This window comes from Pelophylax lessonae (assembly GCF_965119305.1).
Source record: "Pelophylax lessonae genome assembly, chromosome: 1".
NCBI lineage: Eukaryota > Metazoa > Chordata > Amphibia > Anura > Ranidae > Pelophylax > Pelophylax lessonae.
This window is the reverse complement of record NC_138768.1, coordinates 849,761,080-849,785,641: the sequence shown is the minus strand read 5'-3', so window position 1 is coordinate 849,785,641 and position 24,562 is coordinate 849,761,080. Positions and strand designations below refer to the sequence as shown.

The window sequence follows — 24,562 nt, the reverse complement described above, 5'->3', positions numbered from 1 at the left end:
ACACCTACACAGGTTGAACTGGATGAACTATGGTCTTTATTCAACCTCAACTACTATGTTACTATGTAAGTATTAGAATCTCATTAGTAATCTCATTGTTAATGAGATTCTAATACTAAATCTGTTTATTTTAGGAGAAAATTGTCTGTATATCTTCACGGTCCTAAAGAAGCTTTGTGCGAAACACGTTAACCAGTGAACAGATGAGAACTCTAGATCTGCATATTTTTGATATGTATCAATCCAATTCTTATATACAGTATGTATGATGTGCATGACATAGATTGCTAGGAGATGTTGATCTCCCGTTTATGAGCTGAGCTCCTAATGGGGCCAGTCTTATCATTTTATTGAGGTATATTTTTAAGGAATATTCAATAATTTTCAATTTATGCAAATATATATATAGTTGATATATGTCTCATGTTGTGCCCTGAAAGTCCACACAAATGACAGCAATTCCATGTGAACACCTGTTTTCTCGTTTTTTCTGACGAAACAGGATGTTGGCACTCTCAAGATAGCTCTTATTTTTCTCCCTCTTTTATGTAACATACTGTACCTGCAATACAGAACAGAGCCAACAGAAGACACTTCAGCAGCATTTTCATTTTTTTGTTTCTGTGGGTAAGAAAGAAAAGTTTTGGTAATTCAAAGCAGAACCAGATAACAAGATAAAAATGAATAGCCCAATGATAGATAAAATAACAGATTGCGGCAATATTTATCTTTAATCTAGTGATTCTCCTCTACATTGATTTTTTTTCCTGCCACTAGATGTCCTCAGTCTGATAGCCAGCTTTATTTAAAGTGGAGTTCCACCCATTTTAATAACTTGGATTACATAGATGTATGTAATCCCCTTTAACCACTTAAGCCCCGAAAGATTTTACCCCCTTCCTGACCAGGGACTATTTTGTGATTTGGCACTGCGTGACTTTAACAGACAATTGCGCGGTCGTGCGACGCTGTACCTAAACGAATTTGACTTCCTTTTTTTCCCACAAACAGAGCTTTCTTTTGGTGGTGTTTGATCACCTGTGCGATTTTTTGATCATGCGCTATAAACAAAAAAAGAGCGTCAATTTTGAAAAAATAACAATATTTTTCAAATTTTTTTTATATGAAATTCCCCCCCAAAAAAATGTAAAAATCTAAATTTTTTAACATTTTAGGCCAATTTGTTTTATGCTACATATGTTTGCTAAAAAAAAACGCAAAAAGCGTATTTTGATTGGTTTGCGCAAAAGTTATTGCATTTACTAACTAAGGGAAAGATTTTTGTCATTTTTGTTGTTTTTTTTTTTTAACGAGTAATGGCGGCGATCTGAAATTTTTATTGCGGGACTGCGACATTGCAGCGGACAGATCGAACCCTTGACTGACATTTTTGACACTTTTGGGGTTACCAGTGACATTACTGCAGTAATCAGTGCTATACATATGCACTGTTACTGTAAAAATTACACTGGCAGTGAAGGAGTTAACTTTATTGGAGAGGGAGGGGTTAAGTGTGTCCCTAGGGGCGTGTTTCTAACTGTGATTGGCTGTGGCTACATGTGTAAGAACAGAGATCAAGGGTCCTACATAGTAGAACCGTGTGATCTCCATTCTTAAACAGGGAAGAATGACAGGCGACTTTGTTTACATTAGCCGCCTGCCTTTCTTCCGGTGTAACGGAAGATCGCGAGTGCCCGGCGGACATCGGTGTAACGGCGGCGCTCGCTCGCTCGCTCCCTAGAGCCTCACAGGATGCCTGTGAGGGGCTGACTAAATAGTCGTGCGGCGGTCGGCAAGCGGTTAAAACTACTTTTACCAATGGAAACTTTTTTTTTTTGCTAGGAAATACCTTCTTTTCTTCTTTGTTCATCCTCTCCTCACTTCCGGGTCCGGCCGCCGATCAGCGATTACGTCATTCGGCGATTCGCAAGGGCTGCTGTATCTCTTGGGATGAAATCTCGCATTATTACACAGGAGTCCTGAGCTGTACTAGTATGTATTGGATTGAGGCCATGCTTCGCCCCGCCTCCGCCCCGCCTCCTCTCAGGGAGCTGTACTCAGATGTATTGGATTGAGTCCGTGCTCCGCCCCGCCTCCTCTCAGTGAGCGAGGACTGAAAGCATTATATCCCGTAGAGCTCACTGAGAGGAGGCGGGGCAGAGCACGGACTTAATCCAATACATACAGTACAGCTCAGGACACCTGTGTAATAATGCGAGATTTCATCCCATGAGATACATCCCAGCAGCCTTTGCAATCGCCGAATGACGTAATCGCCGATTGGCGGCTGGACCCGGAAGTGAGGAGAGGATGAATAAAGAAGAAAATAAGGTATTTCCTAGCAAAAAAAAAAAGTTTCCTTTGGTAAAAGTAGTTTTAAAGGGGATTACATACATCTAAAGTTACTAAAATGGGTGGAACTCCACTTTAACCCACTTCCTCTGAGTCCAGGTCACCCCGAGCCTGTGATTGGATAGTGAAAGGAGAAACAGTCCAGTGATGAGCTCATCTCTCTGTCACACTCCTCCTATCAGCATGCCTATTGTCAACACATGAAATGATTTACTCCCTGTATTGCCTCTTCCTCTACCACTCCAGCCATGCTGTACAGGGATTGCAAGAGGCTTATGCTAGGTCACATCCAGGTATTTACATTTACAATGCTTGTATGTATAAAATACATTTATTGATGTATTATATATATTAAATATATATTATTACAGCCCTCAAATTTTCCCACCGCCTGCTCGCATTTTGCGAGTGGAAAATGATTGAGGGTGAGCGTGGGGCTGCCTCGGGAGCCGTTCTCCCAGCAATCGCCCAGGGGAAGAGAGAGAGGAGAGGAAGAGGAAAGCCGGCCGGATAATCACAGAGCAGATAATCACAAGTGCAGTTGCTTCAGAGCTTAGTAAATGATGGGAAGCTCTGCGGACTTCCATCATCCAATTGTGTGCAAGCAAAAAGGATGTTTTTTTTTTATTTTCCTTGCATGTGATTGGGTATTTTTTGCAAGGTGAAGCTTCACCTCATTTACTAAGCTTGGGAGGAACTGCGCTTACAAAGTGCACAGTCTATTTGCTTTTAGTAAATTTGTCTCATCTCATGACTTTAGAGCAACCTTTCTCAACTACAGTGCCTCCAGAGGTTTTTAGGGGCCCCTTGAAAAATTAGCAAGTAACCATTGACCTTTAAGGGGAATTCTTCCTACAAAGCACCAGTGTAAAGGGGCCCTTCTCTCAATGTCCACCAATATAGTTGGGCCTTTCTCCACTGATAATGAACTCGGGAGGAGGGAGGGGCCAGGAGAGCAGGATCAGGGCTGCCCTGTGCAAAACCACTGCACAGAGCAGGTAAGTATGACATGTTTATTATTTTAAAGGGTAACTCCACTTTTGTGGGTAAAAATAAAAGTAAATAAAGAAAAAAGAATAAAGCGTATACAATTGTGACACAGATCATATTGTAATTGACTGTTATTAAAAATTACCTTTCCTTTTCAATCTGCAGCCACTGTAATTTTCTGAAAATACAATGCAATATGGCTACCTGGAGGTGTTCTGTATACAGAATGTATACTGACCACACCCCCAGAAACATCATTTCCTGCTTGTGTGATTGGCTCACCAATTTTCCCAGAAGACTGCCTAAGATACAAGTCAGATTTCTGGCAATGTTATTTTTGGTGAGATACTCCCAATAGGAACATGTCTAAAGGGATGCAGGCCTAGCAGCTTTCCTCATTAGTGCTCTGCAGGTGCACAGCTGATTGATAATTATGAAACCACTCCCATTAGATTAATTTTCCCTTAGGCCCCTTTCACACATACCGTTTATTTCATCAGTTCAGTCATGTTTATTTGTCATCAGTTTTTTTCAGTCAGCATCAGCTTTTAACCCGTTTTTCATCCGTTTTCCATCCGATACCGGTTTTTTAACGGATGAAAAAGCATCATCCGTTCAAAAAAACTGATGTTGACGGAAGCCGATGAAAACAAATGTAAATGAATGATGATCCATTCACATCCGTCTTTTCATAGGAATGCATTGATGTCCATTTTTCGTCCGTTGACAGATGGATGAAAAACGGACGAACGGTCCGTAAGTGTAAAGGGGCCTTAGGGGCACAGAGCAACACAGAGGGATTTCTTCAGAATACCAAAAGGTAGGAATCTGCAACAAAGGTTGTTATAATCCTTGTAATGTACAGAGATCACCCAGAGGGGAATGTTTTTTTCTCAACAAAAGTTTTGTTACTCTTTAATGTAAAAAAATCTGAAGTTTTAATATCACTTTAATGTATGAAGTATCTGAAATACCATACAGAACAAACAAATCCAAATGTTCCAAAATACCTTCTGAAAATGTAGCACAGCCCCCTTGCGGGCTGCTGGATTTCTCACCTTTTTGGGTCCCTCTGGGTTACTGTTAGCAACTGCATGCGGAATCTTAACACTTTACTCTCTGGCTTAGTCAATGAACAGGGGTCTAGGGGTTGTTGTTTTGTTGTTTTTTTTATAATATAGGGATAGGAGAAGGGATGAGTGGGATACTCCAGAACATGAACCATTCACAATGTTGAGGACTTCTATCTGAGGATGCGGCAAGGCCGCAGTTTTACCTTGCCACTAGATGAATCTGAGGTTCCTGAATAGACACTTGCTTAGCACTTATCTTCAGGGTACTCGCCTAGTACGTCCTTTCTATACACCAGCTGACACCCATCCTCTGACTACTCTACTGCGGGGTGGCCCCCCTTACTGGTCAGGCCCATAGACACTACTACTACTCATGATACCATTTTTCCAGGTTCTCCAGTATCTCAACCCCCCTAGGCAGCTCTCCTGGACCTCTGGGTTCAGCTGCTTCCTTCTGGGCTCACCAGTCCGACTGCCTGTGACCATACACCAAATGCTGCAGAAGAGGAGGCAACTGCCACCCTCCCTCCGGGACTCTGATCACCAGCCAAAGACCCTGGCTTTTATACCACACCCCACATGCACAGAGACAACCAGTCTGTGCCAATCACTGGGGCTGTATCAAAACCTGTGTACCCATTGGTCAGGTTTCCTCCGCTGTCCAATGTGCCTTCCCATTGGACCAAAGGGGACACTCCCCAGACCAGATAAATCACACACTGAGCACATTGAGCAGACCTAACTCACAGATCCTTCTCCCTGTTAAGCACAGAGCAATATAGAAATTGACCTGCTGCTCCTCTGATAGGCAGACAGAGCCAAAAGCTATACTCACTCTCTAGCACCTATCTAGGAATGTGCTAAAAAAATATGAATCGATTTGGAACAACGAATATATGAAACTAATTCCGAAAACAAATCATTCTAAAGGCTAGTACACACTATAAGAAAATCGGGCGGACATTTTCATCCAAAGAATTCTCAAATGGTTTTCGCATAGTGTGTACTTTTACAGCCGATTCTGAATTTTCGTAAATTCTCGAAGGGACAAACTCCAAAATTTTTCTCGTATGTGAACAAAATGAGCAATTTTCGTTTAACCACTTGCCGACCGCCGCAAGGACAGTTACTGCGGGGGTCAGCCCCTCCTGGGCAAAGTGATGTAGTACTATGTCGCTCGCCCAGGAGCCGGTAGGGGGCAAGCGTGCGCCACCGGAGGCGCGCTCCCACCCCGCTCGTTCACTGAGGTCCCCGCGCGAGTGACCGGCGGCTCTGATGTCCGCCGGCCACTCGCGATCTCCCGCTGGAGAGGGAGAAAGGCAGGCAGCTAATGTAAACAAAGCCGCCTGTCATTCTCCCTGGTGTAACAGCAGAGATCATACGGTCCTGCTATGTAGGATCGTATGTCTCTGTGGTTACATCAAAAGCCACGCCCCTCTACAGTTAGAAGCACGCCCCTAGGGACACACTTAACCCCTTGATCTCTAATAAAGTTAACTCCTTCCCTGCCAGTGTCATTTTTACAGTAACAGTACATATGTATAGCACTGTCACTGGTATTCCCAAAAGTGTCAAAAATGTCAGTCAGGGGTCCAATCTGTCCGCTGCAATGTCGCAGTCCCGCAAAAAAAATCACAGTTCGCCGTCATTACTAGTTAAAAAAAAACAATAAAAATGACATAAATCTTTCCCTTAGTTAGTAAACGCAATAACTTTTGCGCAAACCAATCAAAATACGCCCATTGCGATTTTTTTTACCAAAAATATGTAGCAGAAAACAAATTGGCCTAAAATGTTAAAAAATTTTGATTTTTTACATTTTTTGGGGGGGAATTTCATATAAAAAAATGTGAAAAATATTGTTATTTTTTCAAAATTGACGCTCTTTTTTTGTTTATAGCGCAAAAAGTAAAAATCGCACAGGTGATCAAATACCACCAAAAGCTGTGTTTGTGGGAAAAAAGGACGTCAATTTCATTTGGGTGCAGCGTTGTACAACCGCGCAATTGTCCGTTAAAGTCACGCAGTGCCAAATCGCAAAATAGGGCCTGGTCTTTGAGCAGCCAAATCCTCAGGGGCTTAAGTGGTTAATGTGTATCGTTTTTGTACAATTTTTGTACAAGAAAAATCAGAAAAGAAAGACTGCGCATGATGATGAACCAAACTGGTTAACATAAAGAGTGAATCCAAAACGAAACACATTTTTTCATCGTGCACATCTCTAGTGGGAAACACAGACATCTGACAAACCCTGCGTTCCCGCTGACTCTCTCAGGGAAAGGAAACCAGTAGATGGATGCCAGCATCGGCCAGAGGACACAGTGGGAGGACATGCAGGGATCGTAGGCAGGGCTTTTTTCAGCCGGAACATGGCGGAACGGCGTTTCTCTACCTTCAGCGCTAGCCCCTCGCTCCTCTGCTCTGCTGTCACTTATAAACAGAGAAGCCCCACTTCTCTGTTTACAAGTGACAGCACTCCTCCCCCGGGGGCACAAAACCCTCCCTGCTATGGGTATTCATCAGCGCAGTTGCTGTTCTGAGCAAGTACACTTACTACCGTCTCCTATGAGCAAACATCCCCTTTTTTATCTCCTATTACAGCCAGTCCTACCCTGCGATCTAGTGTCACTAGTCATCCTCTGTGATGTGTATTGTCCACAAGAATTGCATACCCCCCAGGCTTCCTGTTGGCTGTCAGTCCCGGGACACTGTTCTGCCTCCAGTTCATGCAGCATGCTGCTCAGAGCTGTGTTCCTCTGCTGTTCAAGGGAAGGGTGTACTGCTCTATTCTACCTGTAATGGACATGTGCGGAAATCTTCCCAATCTGACGGAGTACTCCAGGTAAACCAAATGCACTGTGCTGCACACATACACAGAGCATCACCCCCCCCCCTCCCACTTAGCACCAATGTCCCCCCTCTTCCTCCACTTAGCACCAATGGCCCCCATCTTCCCCCACTTAACACCAATGTCCCCCCTCTTCCCCCACTTAGCACCAATGTCCTCCCTCTTCCCCCACTTAGCACCAATGTCCCCTATATTCCCCCACTTAGCACCAATGTCCCCCCTCTTCCCCCACTTAGCACCAATGTCCTCCCTCTTCCCCACTTAGTACAAACGTCCCCCATATTCCCCCACTTAGCACCAATGCCCCCCCTCTTCCCCCACTTAGCACCAATGTCCCCCTTCTTCCCCCACTTAGCACCAATGTCCCCCTCTTCCCCCACTTAGCACCAATGTCCCCCCTCTTCCCCCACTTAGCACCAATGTCCCCCCTCTTCCCCCACTTAGCACCAATGTCCTCCCTCTTCCCCCACTTAGCACCAATGTCCCCCATCTTTCCCCACTTAGCACTGTAGTGGTGTGCCCCTTTATCCAGATGCAGGTGCAAGTCCCTTTAACTCAATTCCCCACAATCCTCTGGGCTCCCAGCATCCCCTGAGTTCCTGGACACGCCCAGGGAATATAAATGCCAGCACCGCCCAGCTTCCTGTGCTCAGAGAGATCCTGCATGATGGGACAGCAGTGACTGGGCAAGTGAGCTGTCCCCAGGCGCTGGGTCCTCATCTGATCAGTCTGGTGTGTGGGCCAGAAAGGAGAGAGCGGCGCCAGCTTAGTATAGTACAAGTTTATTTAACACTGTTAAAATTGGTGACTCACTGTCCGAGGTTGGGTGAGACCGGTACACAAAGACTGTTAGGGTCATCCATCTTCCTCTTCCAGGATAGTGGTCATAGGAGAAGGTGGTGAGGTTCCAGAGGTATAGCCGAGCCGCTGTGGGGCTGCTAGTTGTCACTGGCCGCTGCGGAGCATGCACAACAGGGCTCCGGCTGCCGACTTCTGATCCCTGATGACATCACTTCCTGGCAGGAGAAAAATAGGGGTTGCACGCGTTCAGAGCATCCGTGCTCCGTCGTCAGGCGATGGGAGTGTCTCAGGTGGGGCAGGGAATTTATACCCTGTTGCCGGACTAATTGCAAAGACATCTGTCTGTGGGGGGGCGGAGCCAAAAGACTCTAAGAAAGTCATCTCAGTAAAAACACAATTGGGGATACATGTCTCTAGGAAATCCATAAAAGTACATAAAAATACATAAAAATACATGATGGTATTACATAAAAGAGGACTTATAAGAATAAATCCCATAAAAACAATACTGACATGGCCATGGGGAAAATAGATCGGTAATGTGTGTATACATCTACATGAAAAAACGGTATTGGAGGGAAAAAATAAAAATAGAAATAAATGTAAAGAAAAAAAAAAAATAAATAAATAAACATAAAAATAAAAATATATAAATGAAAATAAAAATAAACATGAAAATAAAAGTAAAAATAAAATAAAAATAAAAATAAATATAACACTAAAAATAAAAATAAATATAAAAATAAAAATAAAAATGAAAATGAGAATAGAATACACACATACATATATATATACACACATACACACATAAAAAAGAAAATATATATATATATATACATATATATACATATATATATATATATAAAAAAATATATTGATGGAAAAAAAAAAAAAAAATATATATATATATATGTCACTGATAGGGAATGATGTGTGAATGTATGAGGTGTCACAAGTATATGTGCAATATTTTAGAGTGTGATATTGATTTCTAATCCCTCGTTTAGGCCTCCTGGCGCTAGAGTGTCCAGGGTATAAATCCAGTAGTTTTCTCTGGTACACAGTCGCTTGAACCGTTCAGCAGGGGGAAAGTGTGCAGGGATGGCTTCCAATACCCACACTTTGAGTCCATCGGAGCACTTGGGATGATACTCAGTAAAGTGTCGGGGGACGCTATGTTTATCGGAACCTGTTTCAACAAGGTTCCGATGCTCTCCAAAGCGTTTGCGTAAGGTCCGTATTGTACGGCCTACATAAAGTAGGTTGCAGGGGCACACGAGGCAATAGATGACATATTCCGTCGAACAAGTGTAGAAGTCAGTGAGGTGATGGGTTTTTCCATTGTTTGTGAATTCCTTTAGACCGTGTCTCACATGTTTGCATGTTAAGCACCTGGTCTTACAACATTTGTACATTCCCTTGATTTGGAGAAAGGAGGTGAGTGATGAGTTAGTTTTTGGTCTAATGGAGCGGACCTGGCTTGGTGCTATTAGAGTTTTGAGGTTTTTTGCACGCCTGTATGAAAAACGGGGGCGCTCGGTGAGGTCTGCACGTAGGTAAGTGTCTTCCTTTAGGATTGCCCAATGTTTATGGAAAATGCGTTCCATGTGCTTGAATTTACTGTGAAACTGGGTAGTGAATCGTGCAGAGGTGGGATGATTGTTTATTTTCCTTGTATACTCCGCTCTACTTTTCTTTAAATCTTCATGCAGGTAGTGGTCAGAGGCTTTTGTTATGAGTTCTTCAGGATAACCCTTTTCAAGAAATTTCTGTTTGAGTAGTGTTCCATGGTGGAGATATGTTTGGGACTGAGTGCAATTGTGTTTAAGGCGGCAATATTGGCTCTTTGGTATGTTCTGAATCCATCTGGGGTGGTGACAGCTATTGTAGTGCAGGTATGAATTTCCAGCGGTGGGTTTGACGTAATTCTGAGCACTGATTGTATTATCATGATGGTATAACTCGAGGTCCAAGAAAGTGAGTTTTTCGGCATCTGAGACTGATGTGAAGGATAGCCCCATCTGGTTGTTATTGCAGTGTTCGAGAAATGGTGGTATGAGGGAGGCAGGGCCATCCCAGATGATAACTATATCGTCGATATATCGACCAAAGAAGATGAGATGAGAAGCAAAGGGATTGTTGTGCCAAATGTATTGCTGCTCCCAGTAGCCCATAGTTAAGTTGGCGTAACTGGGGGCAAAATTGGCCCCCATGGCCGTGCCTTTGATTTGGGTGTAGAACTCGCCATTAAACTCGAAGTAATTGTGGGTGAGACAATATTATATGAGATCCAGGAGAAAGTGTGTTTGCCGGGGATTGAGTGCAGATTCATCATTCAAGAAGAAATGTGTGTGGGCCACCAGCAGTGAGCAAAAGAGCACAGCATCTATTCAAGCCCCAGTCACTGGAGAGGACTCTGTTACAGTCCATATGGAGAAGCTGTCCAAGCAGTGGGGTGGTCCTATCTATGGCCCCCAGAGCCTCCTGACCGAAGTCAGCATTAGCAGTGCCGGTGTGAAGTCTGTGCCAGCAGGAAATACCTCAGCTCACAGTCTGCTGAATGAACGATTATCATCTTGGAACACATGAGAAATCTTCAGCTCTCTATCCTATCAGTAAACTGAACTCAGAGCACTCTGCTGCCATCTAGTGGCCATTAGTAGAACTGCAATATACTTGTTTTCATATGTTTTATGCCTGTTTCCCCCTTTCTCATATTGCTGTTTAGTACTGCAAACCCCTGTCCACATGATCTCCTGTGTACATTGGTTTTCATTGTTAAGTAAAGTAGAAATTGCACATTACCACTGGTCTGATCATTTGGCTGATACCGTTACATAACAGCACCAATGTCCCCCATCTTCCCCCCACTTAGCACCAATGTCCCCCCTCTTCCCCCACTTGGCACCAATGTCCCCCACCTTTCCTCTTAGCACCAATATCCCCCATCTTCTCCCACTTAGCACCAATGTCCCCCCTCTTCTTCCACTTAGCAACAATGTCCCTCATCTTCCCTCACTTAGCACCAATGTCCTCCATCTTCCCCCACTTAACACCAATGTCCCCCTTCTTCCCCCACTTAGCACCAATGTCTCCCTCCCCCCCAAGCACAAATGTTCCCCCTCTCCCCCACCTAACTCCAGTGGCCCTCTCTCTCCACACTGGTCCTCAATGTCCCCCCTTTCCCACCACTTAGCACTAATGGCCCCCCTCCCCTTCCTCACTTAGCACCAATCGCTCCCCTCTTTTCCCACTTATCCTCAAATTGCCCCCCCCCCACTTAGCACCAATCTCTTCCCCCACTTATCACCAATGTTCCTCCTCTCCCCCAAATTAGCACATTGCCCCCCCCCCCCAATTTAGCACCAATGCCCCAGTAACTTAGCACCAATGTCAACCCGTTTCCCCCCCTCTTAGCACTAATGCCTCCACTCCCCACTTAACATTGTACTCTGCACTACTGTAAGTTGTAGCTGCTCTTCTGCAGAAGCCTCTCTCTCTGATACTCTGTAGGTGGGGGAAAGAGGATTTGAGGGTGAAAGAAGAGCTATTTACTGGAAGGAGGGGTTGTGAACTGGCCTGTGAGATATGCATTGTACACTTTGTAGATAACTCACCCCTGAACTCTGCATTCTCTACGTAGCGCACTCCTAAACCCTGCACTTTGTATGTAAGGCACTCCTGAACCCTGAATATGCAGTGCAATCCTAATCTCTGCAATCTGTGCAGAACGCACTACTGGTAGTTAACAATGCCCCATAAAGACCCTCCTACTGTGAGGCGGTAGTGTGATAGGGGCGTGGTTGAGTTCCTGCACCTATTCTCTGAGAAGAAAAGCCCTGATCGTAGGGACAAGGTAAGTGACAACAAAGGGATACCACAGTGTAACCCCGAGAGTGGCTCGGGGGTTACCACTTTTGGTATGGAAAATTAACCGTGAGCCACACTCAGGATTACCACCAGGGAGATTAACATCTACCTCACTACTTAGGGACCAGGCCTATTTCTGACATTTGTTGTTACAAGTTAAAATCTGTATTTTTTGCTAGAAAATGACTTAGAACCCCCAAACATTATATAGTTTTTTTTTTTAGCAGAGACCCTAGAGAATAAAATGGAGATCATTGCAATACTTAATGTCACACCGTATTTGCACAGCTGTCTTATCAACGCAATTTTTTTTTTTTTAAATATACACTTTTTTAAATAAAAAAATAAGAAAGCAGTAAAGTTAGCCCAATTTTTTACTATAATATGAAAAATGATGTTATGCCGAGTAAATTGATACCCAACATGTCAAAAGTGCGCACGCTCGTGGAATGGAGACAAACTTTGGTACTTAAAAATCTCCATAAGTGACACTTTACAATTTTTTACAGCTTACCTGTTTAGAGTTACTTGTGCTAAAACTATTGCTCTCGCTCTAACAATCGCAGCGATACCTCACATGTGTGGTTTGAACACTGTTTACATAAGTGTATCCAATCGCTTCTGTGTGCAAGCTCAGAGGGACAGGGCACGTTACATTTGTTTTTCTTTATTTATTTTACTTTTTATTTTTAATTTCAATACGTTTTTATTGTTTTTTTTTACAAGGAACAGAAATACAATAGGTAAGGAAAGCATTGTCATCACACGTAAACTCATCATATCATAATGCACAAGAGGAAACATTTCTTAACTGGAACCTTAATCTGATCATCAATTATACACAATATAACTGGGTATCCTCCCTCCCCACAGACACCCCAACAGGGAACACTCTGTGTCAAAGGGTCGGGAGAGACGGGCTACCCACCGTGTTATTACCTAGTAACAAGGATACTAAGGAAATTCGATGGAGGTTGATAAGTTATTCATAGGTCAACCGGGTTGATGAGCAGTACAGTCAATTTTGTATTGTGAGTACCAGTCTGTCCATGGAAGTCATAGGTTTTCGGGGGCCTCAAATCTGCCCGGTGAGTGAGCAAATCTGATTTCATAGGTGTGGTGGATTTGAGTGGTACTTATCATTTCGTCTAGTGTAGGCACTCTATCTGTTCTCCAGAGTCTAAATATGCAGAGCTTGGTCGCTAAAAGTACATGGGTCATGAAAAGTCTGAGGGGTGGTGGAATGTCCTCTATACCAATATTAAAGATCCCCAGGCCTGGTGTTGGAGGTAGTCTAAAGCGAGTGATCTGTGATAGCACGGAAAATATTCCTGGCCAAAGTCTAGATAATTTACTACATTCCCATAGTATGTGATAGAGATTACCAAGTTGCCCTCAACCTCAACAGCATTTAGGTGAGGTGTCAACATGTAATTTAGAGATGCAGTAGGGTTTTAGGTCCCAACGTAGCATCATTTTATGTGATAATTCCCATAAGCCTACACACTTTGCTGCTGCATATGTCGTAGAGATTGATTTCTGCCATTGTGTGGGGGTGATCAATAAATCAAGGTCTTTCTCCCACGCTAAGAACAGGGGAGATTTGACAAAGGTTGCTTTGTCTTTAAGTGCAGTGTAGAATATGGAGATGCCCCCTTTGGAGCTTGTTGTTGGTTTAAAATATTGGGCTATTTTGTGAGGCACTCTATATCTGGTGACATGGGTTTTGTGTAGGAAGGACGCCATACGTATGTAGGTGAAATGTTCTGACTGGGGTATTGCGTGGTCTATACTTAGGTCTGAGAATGGTTTAAGAATACCTTTCCTGTATAGATATTTACACTGTGCTAGAATCACGGCCAGGTAATAGTCTTTAATGTCTGTCAATCCCAATCCCCCGATTTGCCTTAGTTTAATCAATTTGGCAAAAGCACATCAGGCTTTCCTCCCTTTCCATAGGAAGTTGTTCACTATGCTCTGTATAATTCTGAAAAAGGACTGTGGAACTGGGATGGGCAGTGTCCTAAATGTGTACAAGATTTGGGGTAAGATTTGCATCTTAAACACTGCTAGGCATCCCGACCAAGATAATGTGTGTTGTGCAAGCCGTGTTAGTTGATTTTTAAGCAAGTCTATCCAAGGGAAATAGTTGGCTTACACTAAGTGCTCAGAGGATTTGGCAAGTGTCGTCCCCAGATACGGGATACCATCGTCTTTCCAAGTGTACGGATAAGTGTCTTTGAGGGATTGTCTGGTTTTAGTGTCCAAACCCAAGTCTAGAATAAACCATTTTGATTAATTTACCTTGTAATAAGATACATTGTTAAAATGGCGGAGAACCCTGTTTGCCGCAGCCAGGGATTCAGACACCCGAGTTAGCATGAGAATAATATCGTCTGCAAAAAGACTGATTGAATGATTCCTATTACCAATGCTAAAGCCATGAATTTCAGGGTGTTGCCTGATGTGGGAAGCCAATGGTTCAATTACTAGGTTAAATATCAGTTGTGACAAAGGGCACCCCTGTCTCGCAGGGCTGCTGTTAGAAATCGCGGGGCCCCGTACAGACTACCTGGCAGGGCCCCCCCCCCAAGAAAATATTAAAGATATATTTAGCTAAAATTACAACAAAATCACTATTATCAGACACAAATATAACATAACTCGCATAATTCCTGCTAAATCTAAAAAAAAAACTATGTTAAATAAAAAAGAAGATGAGATGAGAAAATATACAGGCTGGGCAGTTGGAGCTCAGTGATCAGAGAGACAGAGAGAGAGAAACAAAGTTACAATTTACAAATAAACTCCTGAGCAGAAATAAGTGCTGGGAGGGGGGCCCACACAAGGGAGGGGGATTAGTGAGGGACAACTGTCTCTTTCTCAACAGATACAAGCTGATAGCAGGGAGAGGGACAGATCAGATTCAGGTGCTGGAGGAAGATTTCTGTATTGGTTGTCCATCACTAATCCCCCTCTCTGTGTGGGCTGGCGGTCCCCCCCTATCAGCGGCCCTGCTGTCTCGTTCCGTTAGTGATGTGAAAGGGCTTAGATAGCATCCCTGAGGAGTATACCTTGGCGGAGGGGGACGTATACAATGCCAATATTGCTAATAAAATATGGCCCGAGAATCCAAAGGTCGAAAAAGTTTTTCTAAGATACCCCCAGTGTACCCTATCAAACGCCTTCTTTGCGTCCAGCTCCAGGAGCAGAGAAGGCATGTGCGAACTTTCTGCTAGATGGATGATATCAATCAACCTCCTGTTGGCGTCAGAGGATTGTCTCCCCTTTGAAAAGCCAGATTGGTCTGCGTGGATCAGCATTGGCATAATGTCCGTCAAGCGGAGGGCGTAATGTCATTGTTCAATAGAGATATAGGACGAATGTTTGGGGGCTTACAAGCTGTCTTTCCCGGCTATGGCAATGTGATTATAAGCGCCTCCAACATTTGCGGAGGGAAACAGGAGGAGACCGCAGCAGCTTCAAACACTTTCTCTATAGAGGGGGTCTCAGTATACTACTAAATGTTTGATACTATTCCCCTGTGAGCCCATCCGGTCCCAGGGATTTATTGGTAGGGAGAGTGGCTATGGTTCTGTTAATTTCAGAGGTCGTAAATGGGGCATTAAGTGCTTCAAGTTGGTCTATCGACAGTTTGGGAAGGTTAACACTTTGGAGGAATTCTTCTATATCACGCGTAGTAGGTTGGGGAGTACAGCCATCCTCCCTTAAGTTATAAAATTACCCATAATAAGAGCTAAATGCATTGGTTATGCCCTGGGGGTCATAGACTTGTTTTTGGGTAATAGGGTGATAAATGTGCGGGATCTTGGCCTTTACAGAATGACCTTGGAGTTTCCTTGCCAAAAGTTTACAGGCCTTATTACCCGAAGAGTAATAGAGCATTTTTAATCTCTGGGAAGAGCGTTCAAATTTGTGCAAGAGGAATTCCCTAAGGTTTTGCCTTAGTTCCGATAGCTTGGTGAGGTTTTGGGGGGAGGGATCATGTTTATTTGAAGTTTCTAAGGAAGAAATTTCGGATGTCATAGAATCTAGCCGCTGCCGTCTTCTCCTGCTATCCAAACCCCTAAGTTTTATAAAAACACCTCTTATAAACACCTTGTGGGCGTTCCACAGAGTAAATTGGTAAGAAAGAGACATTTCATTGTTAGAGAAATATTCACGTAGATTTTCTGCTATGATTGTCTTCGTCTGTGGAGACTGGAAATCTTCGAGTTGGCCCTCCACACAAACGAGGAGTCAGTGGGATGTTGTTCACCAACCATGAGAGAAATGGAAGCGTGGTCAGACCACATGATTGTGTAAATGGTAGATTTCTGAGCTTTTTGTAGCAACCATTTGTCAGTCAAGAATAGGTCTATGCGGGAGTATGAACCGTAGCTCGCAGAAAGGTAGGAATAGTCTCGTTCACTGGCGTGATAGCAGCGCCATACATCATAGAGGTCCTTTGTTAGTAAGGTGGTATTTAATGTGGGTGTCCATCTTGGCGTAGTGGCTGATAGATCGAGTTGGGGATTTACCGTCGCAATGAAGTCTCCACAGAGCAAAAGTGACCCCTTTTGGAGTTTTTTCACTTTCTTCAAGAGTGAATTTACAAAACAAATTTGATGGGTATTAGGAGCATAGACATTCGCTAATGTAAATGTGGTGGAGTTGATATCACAAAGTAGGATTATATATCGACCTGCAGGGTCAATAATTTTGTCGTGGAGTGTGAAATCAAGCGAGTCCATCACCGCTATCATTACTCCTCTCTTTTTGGCTGGAATACTAGAGTGAAATATATGTGGAAAGTTTCTATGCGTGCATTTAGGAGGGTGATGTAGATGGAAGTGCGTTTCCTGCACACATACAATGTCGATTTTGTAAAGGATTGCTTCTTTCCACAAAGATGCCCTCTTGGCGGGGTGGTTCAGGCCCCTGGCGGTAATGGACAAGAAGTTGATGCCTATTGTAGGTCAGAAGTTGTGTAGGACAGGCGGTGGGTGTTCGTGGTGTGTACTCAGTTAGTAGGGCTGCTCGAAAAGTAGAACCCTGTTATCCAGGAGAGAGGACACGTTCGCTGTTGTTGAGGGTTTATTTGATCGGTGACTGTAGAGTCTCAGTGCTGAGTACCGTTCCAGTTGGCGTGCGACAAGAAAACAAAGAAAGCAAACAGGGATTAAACAAAGGCAAAAAACCCCAAGAAAACAAATAGGTAATAAAAGGATGGTCTGTTCGACCAGAGTGCAGCTGTGGGCTGCTCAGAAGTGGGGGTAAAAGGAGATAGGTCAATAAATCTCTATAGTGCGAAGGCAGCGGTGTTTAAGGGAGTTCTGAAGGCACTACAGAGGGAAGGCAATGCAGATCATCAGGTATGGTTGTGATAGCTGCGAGTTGCACGGGTGCTTTCCTTCCTGGTGAGGGAGGACATCCCAAACGCAGAGTAGTTGCAGACACTGTTCCAGAGATGTAACTGAGTGAAGCTTACCCTTCCAATGTATTAGGAGATTTGTGGGAAACTTCCATTGGTAAGGAATATTGTTGTTCCTCAGCGCCTTGGTGACCGTATTTAGGTTTTTGCGCAGTCACATGGTATATTGTGAAAGGTCGGTGAACAGTTGCAGGTTGTTTTACGGTTCCGGCAAGGATTTCATCGTGTGGGCTTTGCTCATAATTTGCTCCTTCACATGGAAGAAGCGCATTAGGAGAAGTACCTCTCGGGGGAACCTGGTCAGGAAAAAAGGAAGGTTTTGTTAGCCTGTGGATCCGATCGATGATAATTTCAGTGGCAGTGAAGTCTGGGAGGATGGAAGTATACAATGCTTCAGCATAGGGCTTTAGCTCCCCCGTGTGGACAGTCTCAGGAATGCCTCGTATTTTTATGTTATTTCGTCTGGATCTATCTTCAAGATCTACAAGCTTGACTTTAATCCTCTGGTGAACTGAGGTGTATCTCCCTGGCCCCCGTAAATATCCATGTATGCTGTACTTAATGTGTCTTTCCCCTGTGGGGAGCGTGTGGCTGGGGGAGGGGAGGATGCAGCGCTATCTTGGCCATGCCGCGGCTGGGGGAAGAAAGCTGTGAGTTTCTTCAGCTCATGTGAGTCCTTCTTCCTGCGGGACATAGCTCCGGGTGTCGGGGGAAAGGTTTGCTTACTGCTGAGGCGATTTACGAGGATGAAAGGTCCCTCTGTTGCTAGTGGATCCCCGCTGTCTGGCAGAGCTCTCTATTCAGCCGTCCATTCACAACGGCTGCAAGCCACGCCCCCTATTCTTTATTTTTACACTGTCCCTTTAAAAAAGTTTTATTATCACTTTGATTCCTATTACAAAGAATGAAAACATCTCTTGTAATAGAAATAAGCATTAAAGGGCCTCTCTAATGCGAGATCTGGGGTCAAAAAGTCCTCAGATCTCTCTTTTACACTTTAAAGCAAAAAATATAAAAAATAAAAATGGCTTTTAACTTTTTTAAATTAAAAAAGAAAATTGACCCTTTGAGGCTGTTAGATGGAAGTGAGGTTTGACATCACTCCGGTCCTCCAAGGGCATAGAGTTGAGTAGGGTCCATCATGCCCTCACTCAACTTCCTGCCCATCACTGCACAGGGGTCGACAGCTCTGGTAAGTGGGGAAAATAAGCGTGAAGTGGCAGGAGGGAATCGGCGGGAGGAGGTATCAAAGTACCGACGTTTATACTCGGTGGGCGGTCTGGAAGTGGTTAAGGGTCGGTTCACACTAGGTGCGGTACGAATTCAAAGCGAATTTGCTGCAAATCCGCAACGCATCAAAACTACAACCTGTTCAGGTGAACTGATTGCAGACTTTCTGTTAAGTTACCAACACCCCGCAATCAGTTTGCAAAACCCAGCGCCATTTGCAGAATCAGATTACATGGACGTTCACACTTATGTGATTTGGTTCCGGTGCGGACAAAAAAAGGTTCCTGCACAAGCTTGGTCTAAATGTGATGCAAATTCAGCCATAAAGTTTGTTTGGCTGAACTCGCGTCGCACAGACTTCGCATGTGATCAACACGTCAATGCGGTTCGAATCACATGCGATGTCTGGCATCACACTAGTGTGAACCGGTCCTAAATCACATTGCTAATTGCATATTGTACTTGTTTGTAGCCTAAATACTGACATTTGCACTTTAAACTGTAGTTTTGTAACTTTTGGAAATGCCAGTAAAAACTTGGCTGTGCCAGTAAATGTTGGGTGTCATGTCAGTAAATTTTATTCTGGTAGTATGGCAACATTGCTTCAAATGCACGTTGTGAGAAGGCCACAGTGTGCAGTGAAATCAGAGTAAACAGACCAAAGAAAAATCTGTACAACTGTGCAAGACTGAAGGGAAGGCGAGAAGTCATCATACAGAGTCCACCGGAACTGTGGATTGACTATATTATCAACCAATGCGTATATAAAGAAGCATATGAAACATAGAAAGCAAATTTCATTTCTCCTCTGCCACAGAAAGAGGAAGTGGGGGATATTGCTGAACACATAGAAAGAATAAATTACATTGAATGTTCAATTAATTGCTGAGAGGGGAAAAAAGAAGCCTTAAAGAAGAATCCCACCCAAAACATTCCTATTTTGCAAAAATGATCTATCTATCTATCTATCTATCTATCTATCTATCTATCTATCTATCTATCTATCTATCTATCTATCTATCTAAGCAAAAAAAAGGAGCAAAACAAGGACCGAGGTCCTGTCCAACCCACTCAGCGCTTAAGTGGTATGCAATCTCAAAATATAATGGCAAAAGCCACTTGTGGATGAAATAAGATAATGGATCCCAATAGCTGATATTCTTACACAGCTGCTGCTATAATATCAAATAATATCTAGAAAAGGTGCGTACATAAACAAAAGCCCATATATGCACTAGCAGCGCTAATACGCCCTTATTCCAAGAGCGGCGAATATAATGCTAGAATTTATAACAAGTTGTGAACTTAATCAATCATGTTCATTATGGCTGGTCATGCAAAAATGGTGAATCAAAAGTCACTTTCTCCAATGGAACCAAGTGGGAATGGTGTAGAATAGACCCAGGATACTTTCCTTCAATTTCACCAAAACAGCCACCAAGAGCCTTCACCACACCGCCGTGCTCCCCCTAGGTAGTAAACACGTACCCTTAATGCTTAGGTCAAGCGCTTTGAACAAAACCAGTGATCCTCCACTATCCAATGGCGATCTCACCGGCTCCCGGGCAGCAGGAAGTGGAGGCACCGGGTAGAAAGATGAGGAAGCGCTGATTCCCATTTAACCAGCTGGTACCGGGATCAAAAGGTGGATCGCCATTGGATAGTGGAGGATCACTGTTTTTGTTCAAAGAGCTTGACTTTTTCATTAAGGGTACGTGTTTACTACCTAGGGGGAGCACGGCGGTGTGGTGAAGGCTCTTGGTGGCTGTTTTGGTGAAATTGAAGGAGAGTATCCTGGGTCTATTATACACCATTCCCACTTGGTTCCATTGGAGAAAGAGACTTTTGATTCACCATTTTTGCATGACCAGCCATAATGAACATGATTGATTAAGTTCACAACTTGTTATAAATTCTAGCATTATATTCGCCGCTCTTGGAATAAGGGCGTATTAGCGCTGCTAGTGCATATATGGGCTTTTGTCTATGTACGCACCTTTTCTATCTATCTATCTATCTATCTATCTATCTATCTATCTATCTATCTATCTATCTATCTATCTATCTATCTATCTATCTATCTATCTATCTATCTATCTATCTATCTATCTATCTATCTATCTATCTATCTATCTATCTATCTATCTATCTATCTATCTATCTATCTATCGTATCTATCTATCGATCTGGTAGCCCCTGGGAAGGGTGGGTACTTGTGTGGAAAATAACTAGCTGATTGTTAGATAAAAGCTTGCAAATTATTAGAGAAACCCCCAATAAGTAAGACCTGAGAAAGGTGAGGGGAGGGAAACAGATTGCAAAGAATTCACCTATCATTTTAATTAAACTTATTTTAAATAATTTTTTTTTTTCAGTTGTTTTACACTTGGCTCATTGACTCTCACTATACAGAGTAAATGCAATTTTTCCATAGGAACTGTATTGAGATTAAATTATCAACCAATGCATATATAAAGAGGAAAGATGAAACATGAAAATCTGACTTTCATTTCTCCTTTGCCACAGAAAAAGGAAGTGGGGGAAATTGCTGAAAACACAGAAAGAACAGATTAAGGTTAAAGTTTCATAACAGCTGAAGGGGAGAAATAGAAGAGTTAAAGAAGAAATCCACTGTTCATTTTGAACACCCAAAAACACTATCTATCTATCTATCTATCTATCTATCTATCTATCTATCTATCTATCTATCTATCTATCTATCTATCTATCTATCTATCTATCTATCTATCTATCTATCTATCTATCTATCTATCTATCTATCTATCTATCTATCTATCTATCTATCTATCTATCTATCTGTCTATCTATCTATCTGTCTATCTGTCTATCTGTCTATCTGTCTATCTGTCTATCTGTCTATCTGTCTGTCTGTCTGTCTGTCTGTCTGTCTGTCTGTCTATCTATCTATCGTTGTATTCTTTAAGCCAGGGTTCTATTCATTTTGGCATTGTGGACAATCAAAAACATTTCTATTTTGCAAAATTATATATACAGTACCTTGTCTATTAGTAGCAAAGTCCATAAGCAGGTAGGTTCCTTTAGGGAGATGGTGATCGTGGGTCACTCCATGTTACATCTTCTTACTGGACCCTCTTCTTCATCCCACTCCCTCCTTGAGCCTGGCCTTGCCTCTAATTTATAGGCTGAACAGGGTGTAGGGCAGAACCCAAAAAGCCTGGGTATACGACAGACCCAGCATTTACCCCCCCCCCCAACTGGGCAGCCCATAATCCCTAACTAACAACAATCCACTATGTAGACACCTGCCTACAGGGGGAACTAAAAGAAAAAATAAATTCTAGTTGTACTTTTATATTAACGCAATTGTGATTTTTCTTTTTTTTTTTTTTCAAATTTTTTAGATGATGGTGATGTGCACCTTAAAGGTTAATAATGGACAATGGAAGAACTGGACCCACTTCTGTTCCACAGATAGATATTCTACTCTGAGTGGGATTAAACCAACATACCTTCAACCTGAGACAAAGGACCTCCCACCCTTACCCAAGGGATGAGCCTGGGAGGTTCCCTTCAGAGGAGATCTTTAATGAGCAGTACTCCACACTAAATTCAAATTCTATGCTGCTTTTGATGGAGATCGAGGAGAAGACTCACTCGGATCCCTCTCTATTCCAACTCCCATCCCCCTTATTCTCCCACCCCCCCTTTTTTTTACTCCTTTTTTTTTAGGTCTTTTACATTCTTGCCATCCATATCTTTTAATCACTCTAGTCTACAGGCTAAGCCATCATCCTTACATCCAATACTACTAAGCTGACCAGTTCTAAACACCCCCCCAAACAGATGCAACCTATCTCTAGGACCCAACCCCTCCATACCTACTTAGACAACCAAGCATGTATATCAGCCCGCTTGGGCTAGTCGTAACACAAGGGGAAAGATGTACTATTCCAACATGCATTAGGCTTTGGTCTAGTTTAATTCCCCCTTATTCTCCCACCCCCCCCTTTTTTTACTCCTTTTTTTTAGGTCTTTTTCATTCTTGCCATTCATATCTTTTAATCACTCTAGTCTACAGGCTAAGCCATCATCCTTACATCCAATACTACTAAGCTGACCAGTTCTAAACAACCCCCAAACAGACGCAACCTATCTCTAGGACCCAACCCCTCCATACCTACTTAGACAACCGAGCATGTATATCAGCCCACTTGGGCTAGTCGTAACACAAGGGGAAAGATGTACTATTCCAACATGCATTAGGCTTTGGTCTAGTTTAATTCCTGGTTCCCCCCTTTTTTTTTTTTCATTATTACTGAATTGGCTCCTATTGAATGTAGAACCATTGGCTATTTAAAAGATTTCGTTATGTTACAATGATTTCTACCACATCCACATGTATACGTTTCTGAGGTTCAATTATTCCTTGTATGTCGATATTGTGCATTGATATACTTTTACTTCTCAATAAAACTTGTTTGGAAAAAAAAAATGGACAAAGAATGGGGTCTTAAAAGGAAAGTCGTTAGGTCAGGGATCTTTAAACTATGGTCCTCCAGCTGTTGCCGAACTACACGTCCCATGAGGCATTGTAAAACTCGGACATTCACAGACATGACTAGGCATGATGGGAATTGTAGTTCCTGAACAACTGGAGGGCCATAGTTTGAAGACCCCTGCGTTAGGTGTAGGATCCTCCTTCTCATTCCTCTTTTCTACCTGACATGGTTCCCCAACCCTCATTTGATTCATCATCATCCTTACCCTCACCAGACATCGACTTGAAAAAGTAGAACAAGTTGGGGAATCTGATGCACCCTACCCATCCTTGTCTTGTCTAGATATAGAGGATGATCTTGTAGAGTTAACTTTCTGCTGTTTCATCATACCAACAATTAAAAAGAATATACAGATTCAACTCTAGAAATAACTGTCTGACTTTACTAATAATAGATTCTAAATTGCGGTCAGAGATGTTATGTGGGTTGATTGCAGATCCATCATTTTCTCTAAAACAGGAGATTAGGGGAAATGTTTTAATGGGGACATCTGCTGAACAGGTGAAGACTAGGGAAGGGATTTTCTTCTCTAGGAAGGGATTTACTTATTGCTGCAGTTAGATTTAGACACATTTTCTGTTGTGTTCCAATGGAGCGCAGATAGCTAAAATAGCTGTCAGGTTTACCAACCAATTACAAAACTAAAAAATACAAGTTTTGTCCAAAGATACACTTTTAGGTGGATTGGTCCTTTAAACATATTGGAAAAATGGTCTTCTTTATTGCAGTTTTGTTACCTAATTAAGAGTGTAGTTGTTACTGCTGAGTAGAATGTTCTATTGGGCTTATCTCACACTAATACCAATCAATTATTACATTTGAAATTTCCCTGTAATAACTCTCAGAACAAAAAAAACAAAAAAAGAAATAGGCATAAGGTAACCATACAAAGTCAAAAAGAATATTATAGAATATATAGATGTAAAAAAAAGAACAACATAGAATACAAAAATACCTTTCTTTGAATGCGAAGTTCTTCAGACAGACATCTGTTCTCTGACCATGATGAAGTTCTTGAGGGAAAAGGTGTCACACTTATATCTATAAGCAACAGTGAATCTGCAATTTCCTCTTTTGTTTGGCTGAGTTTCTCAGTGTCAGCAGTTCTCATATTCCTTTCTGCTGTAGGAAAAGGAGAAAGAAATGAAAGTGATGATGAGGAAAGCCCCTGGAGGATGTTGTTGAGGTTTTAGAAACTCTGCTGATTTGCAGGGCTCATTGCCTACACTTTGCAGAATAGGAAACCATGGCATTAACAAATTTGGAAAAATGTAAAAATTGCAACACAGATACTTCACAGTAGAGATGATCGAACGGTTCGGGTCGACCATCGGTTCGACCCGAACATTGACTGTTCGCGGTTCGGCCCGAATTCCGAACTTTTTGCTGAAAAAGTTCGGAATTTGGCAACCAGAACCGACCA

The 24,562-nt window shown here is 42.7% G+C and overlaps 1 protein-coding gene across 1 annotated transcript in view; it reads right to left on the bottom strand.

Annotated features, from left to right (window-relative positions):
• The window catches only part of SIGLEC1 (sialic acid binding Ig like lectin 1), a 121,046-nt gene extending 96,887 nt beyond the window's left edge, over window positions 1–24,159 (bottom strand). The window contains exons 1-2 of the mRNA XM_082243800.1: window positions 24,095–24,159; window positions 563–621 (exon numbers count right to left, since the gene is read on the bottom strand). Of these exons, the coding sequence (XP_082099926.1) occupies window positions 563–611 (49 nt within the window). The 5' untranslated portion in view covers window positions 612–621; window positions 24,095–24,159. The remainder of the gene's footprint in view (window positions 1–562; window positions 622–24,094) is intronic.
• Window positions 24,160–24,562: the final 403 nt, after the last annotated feature.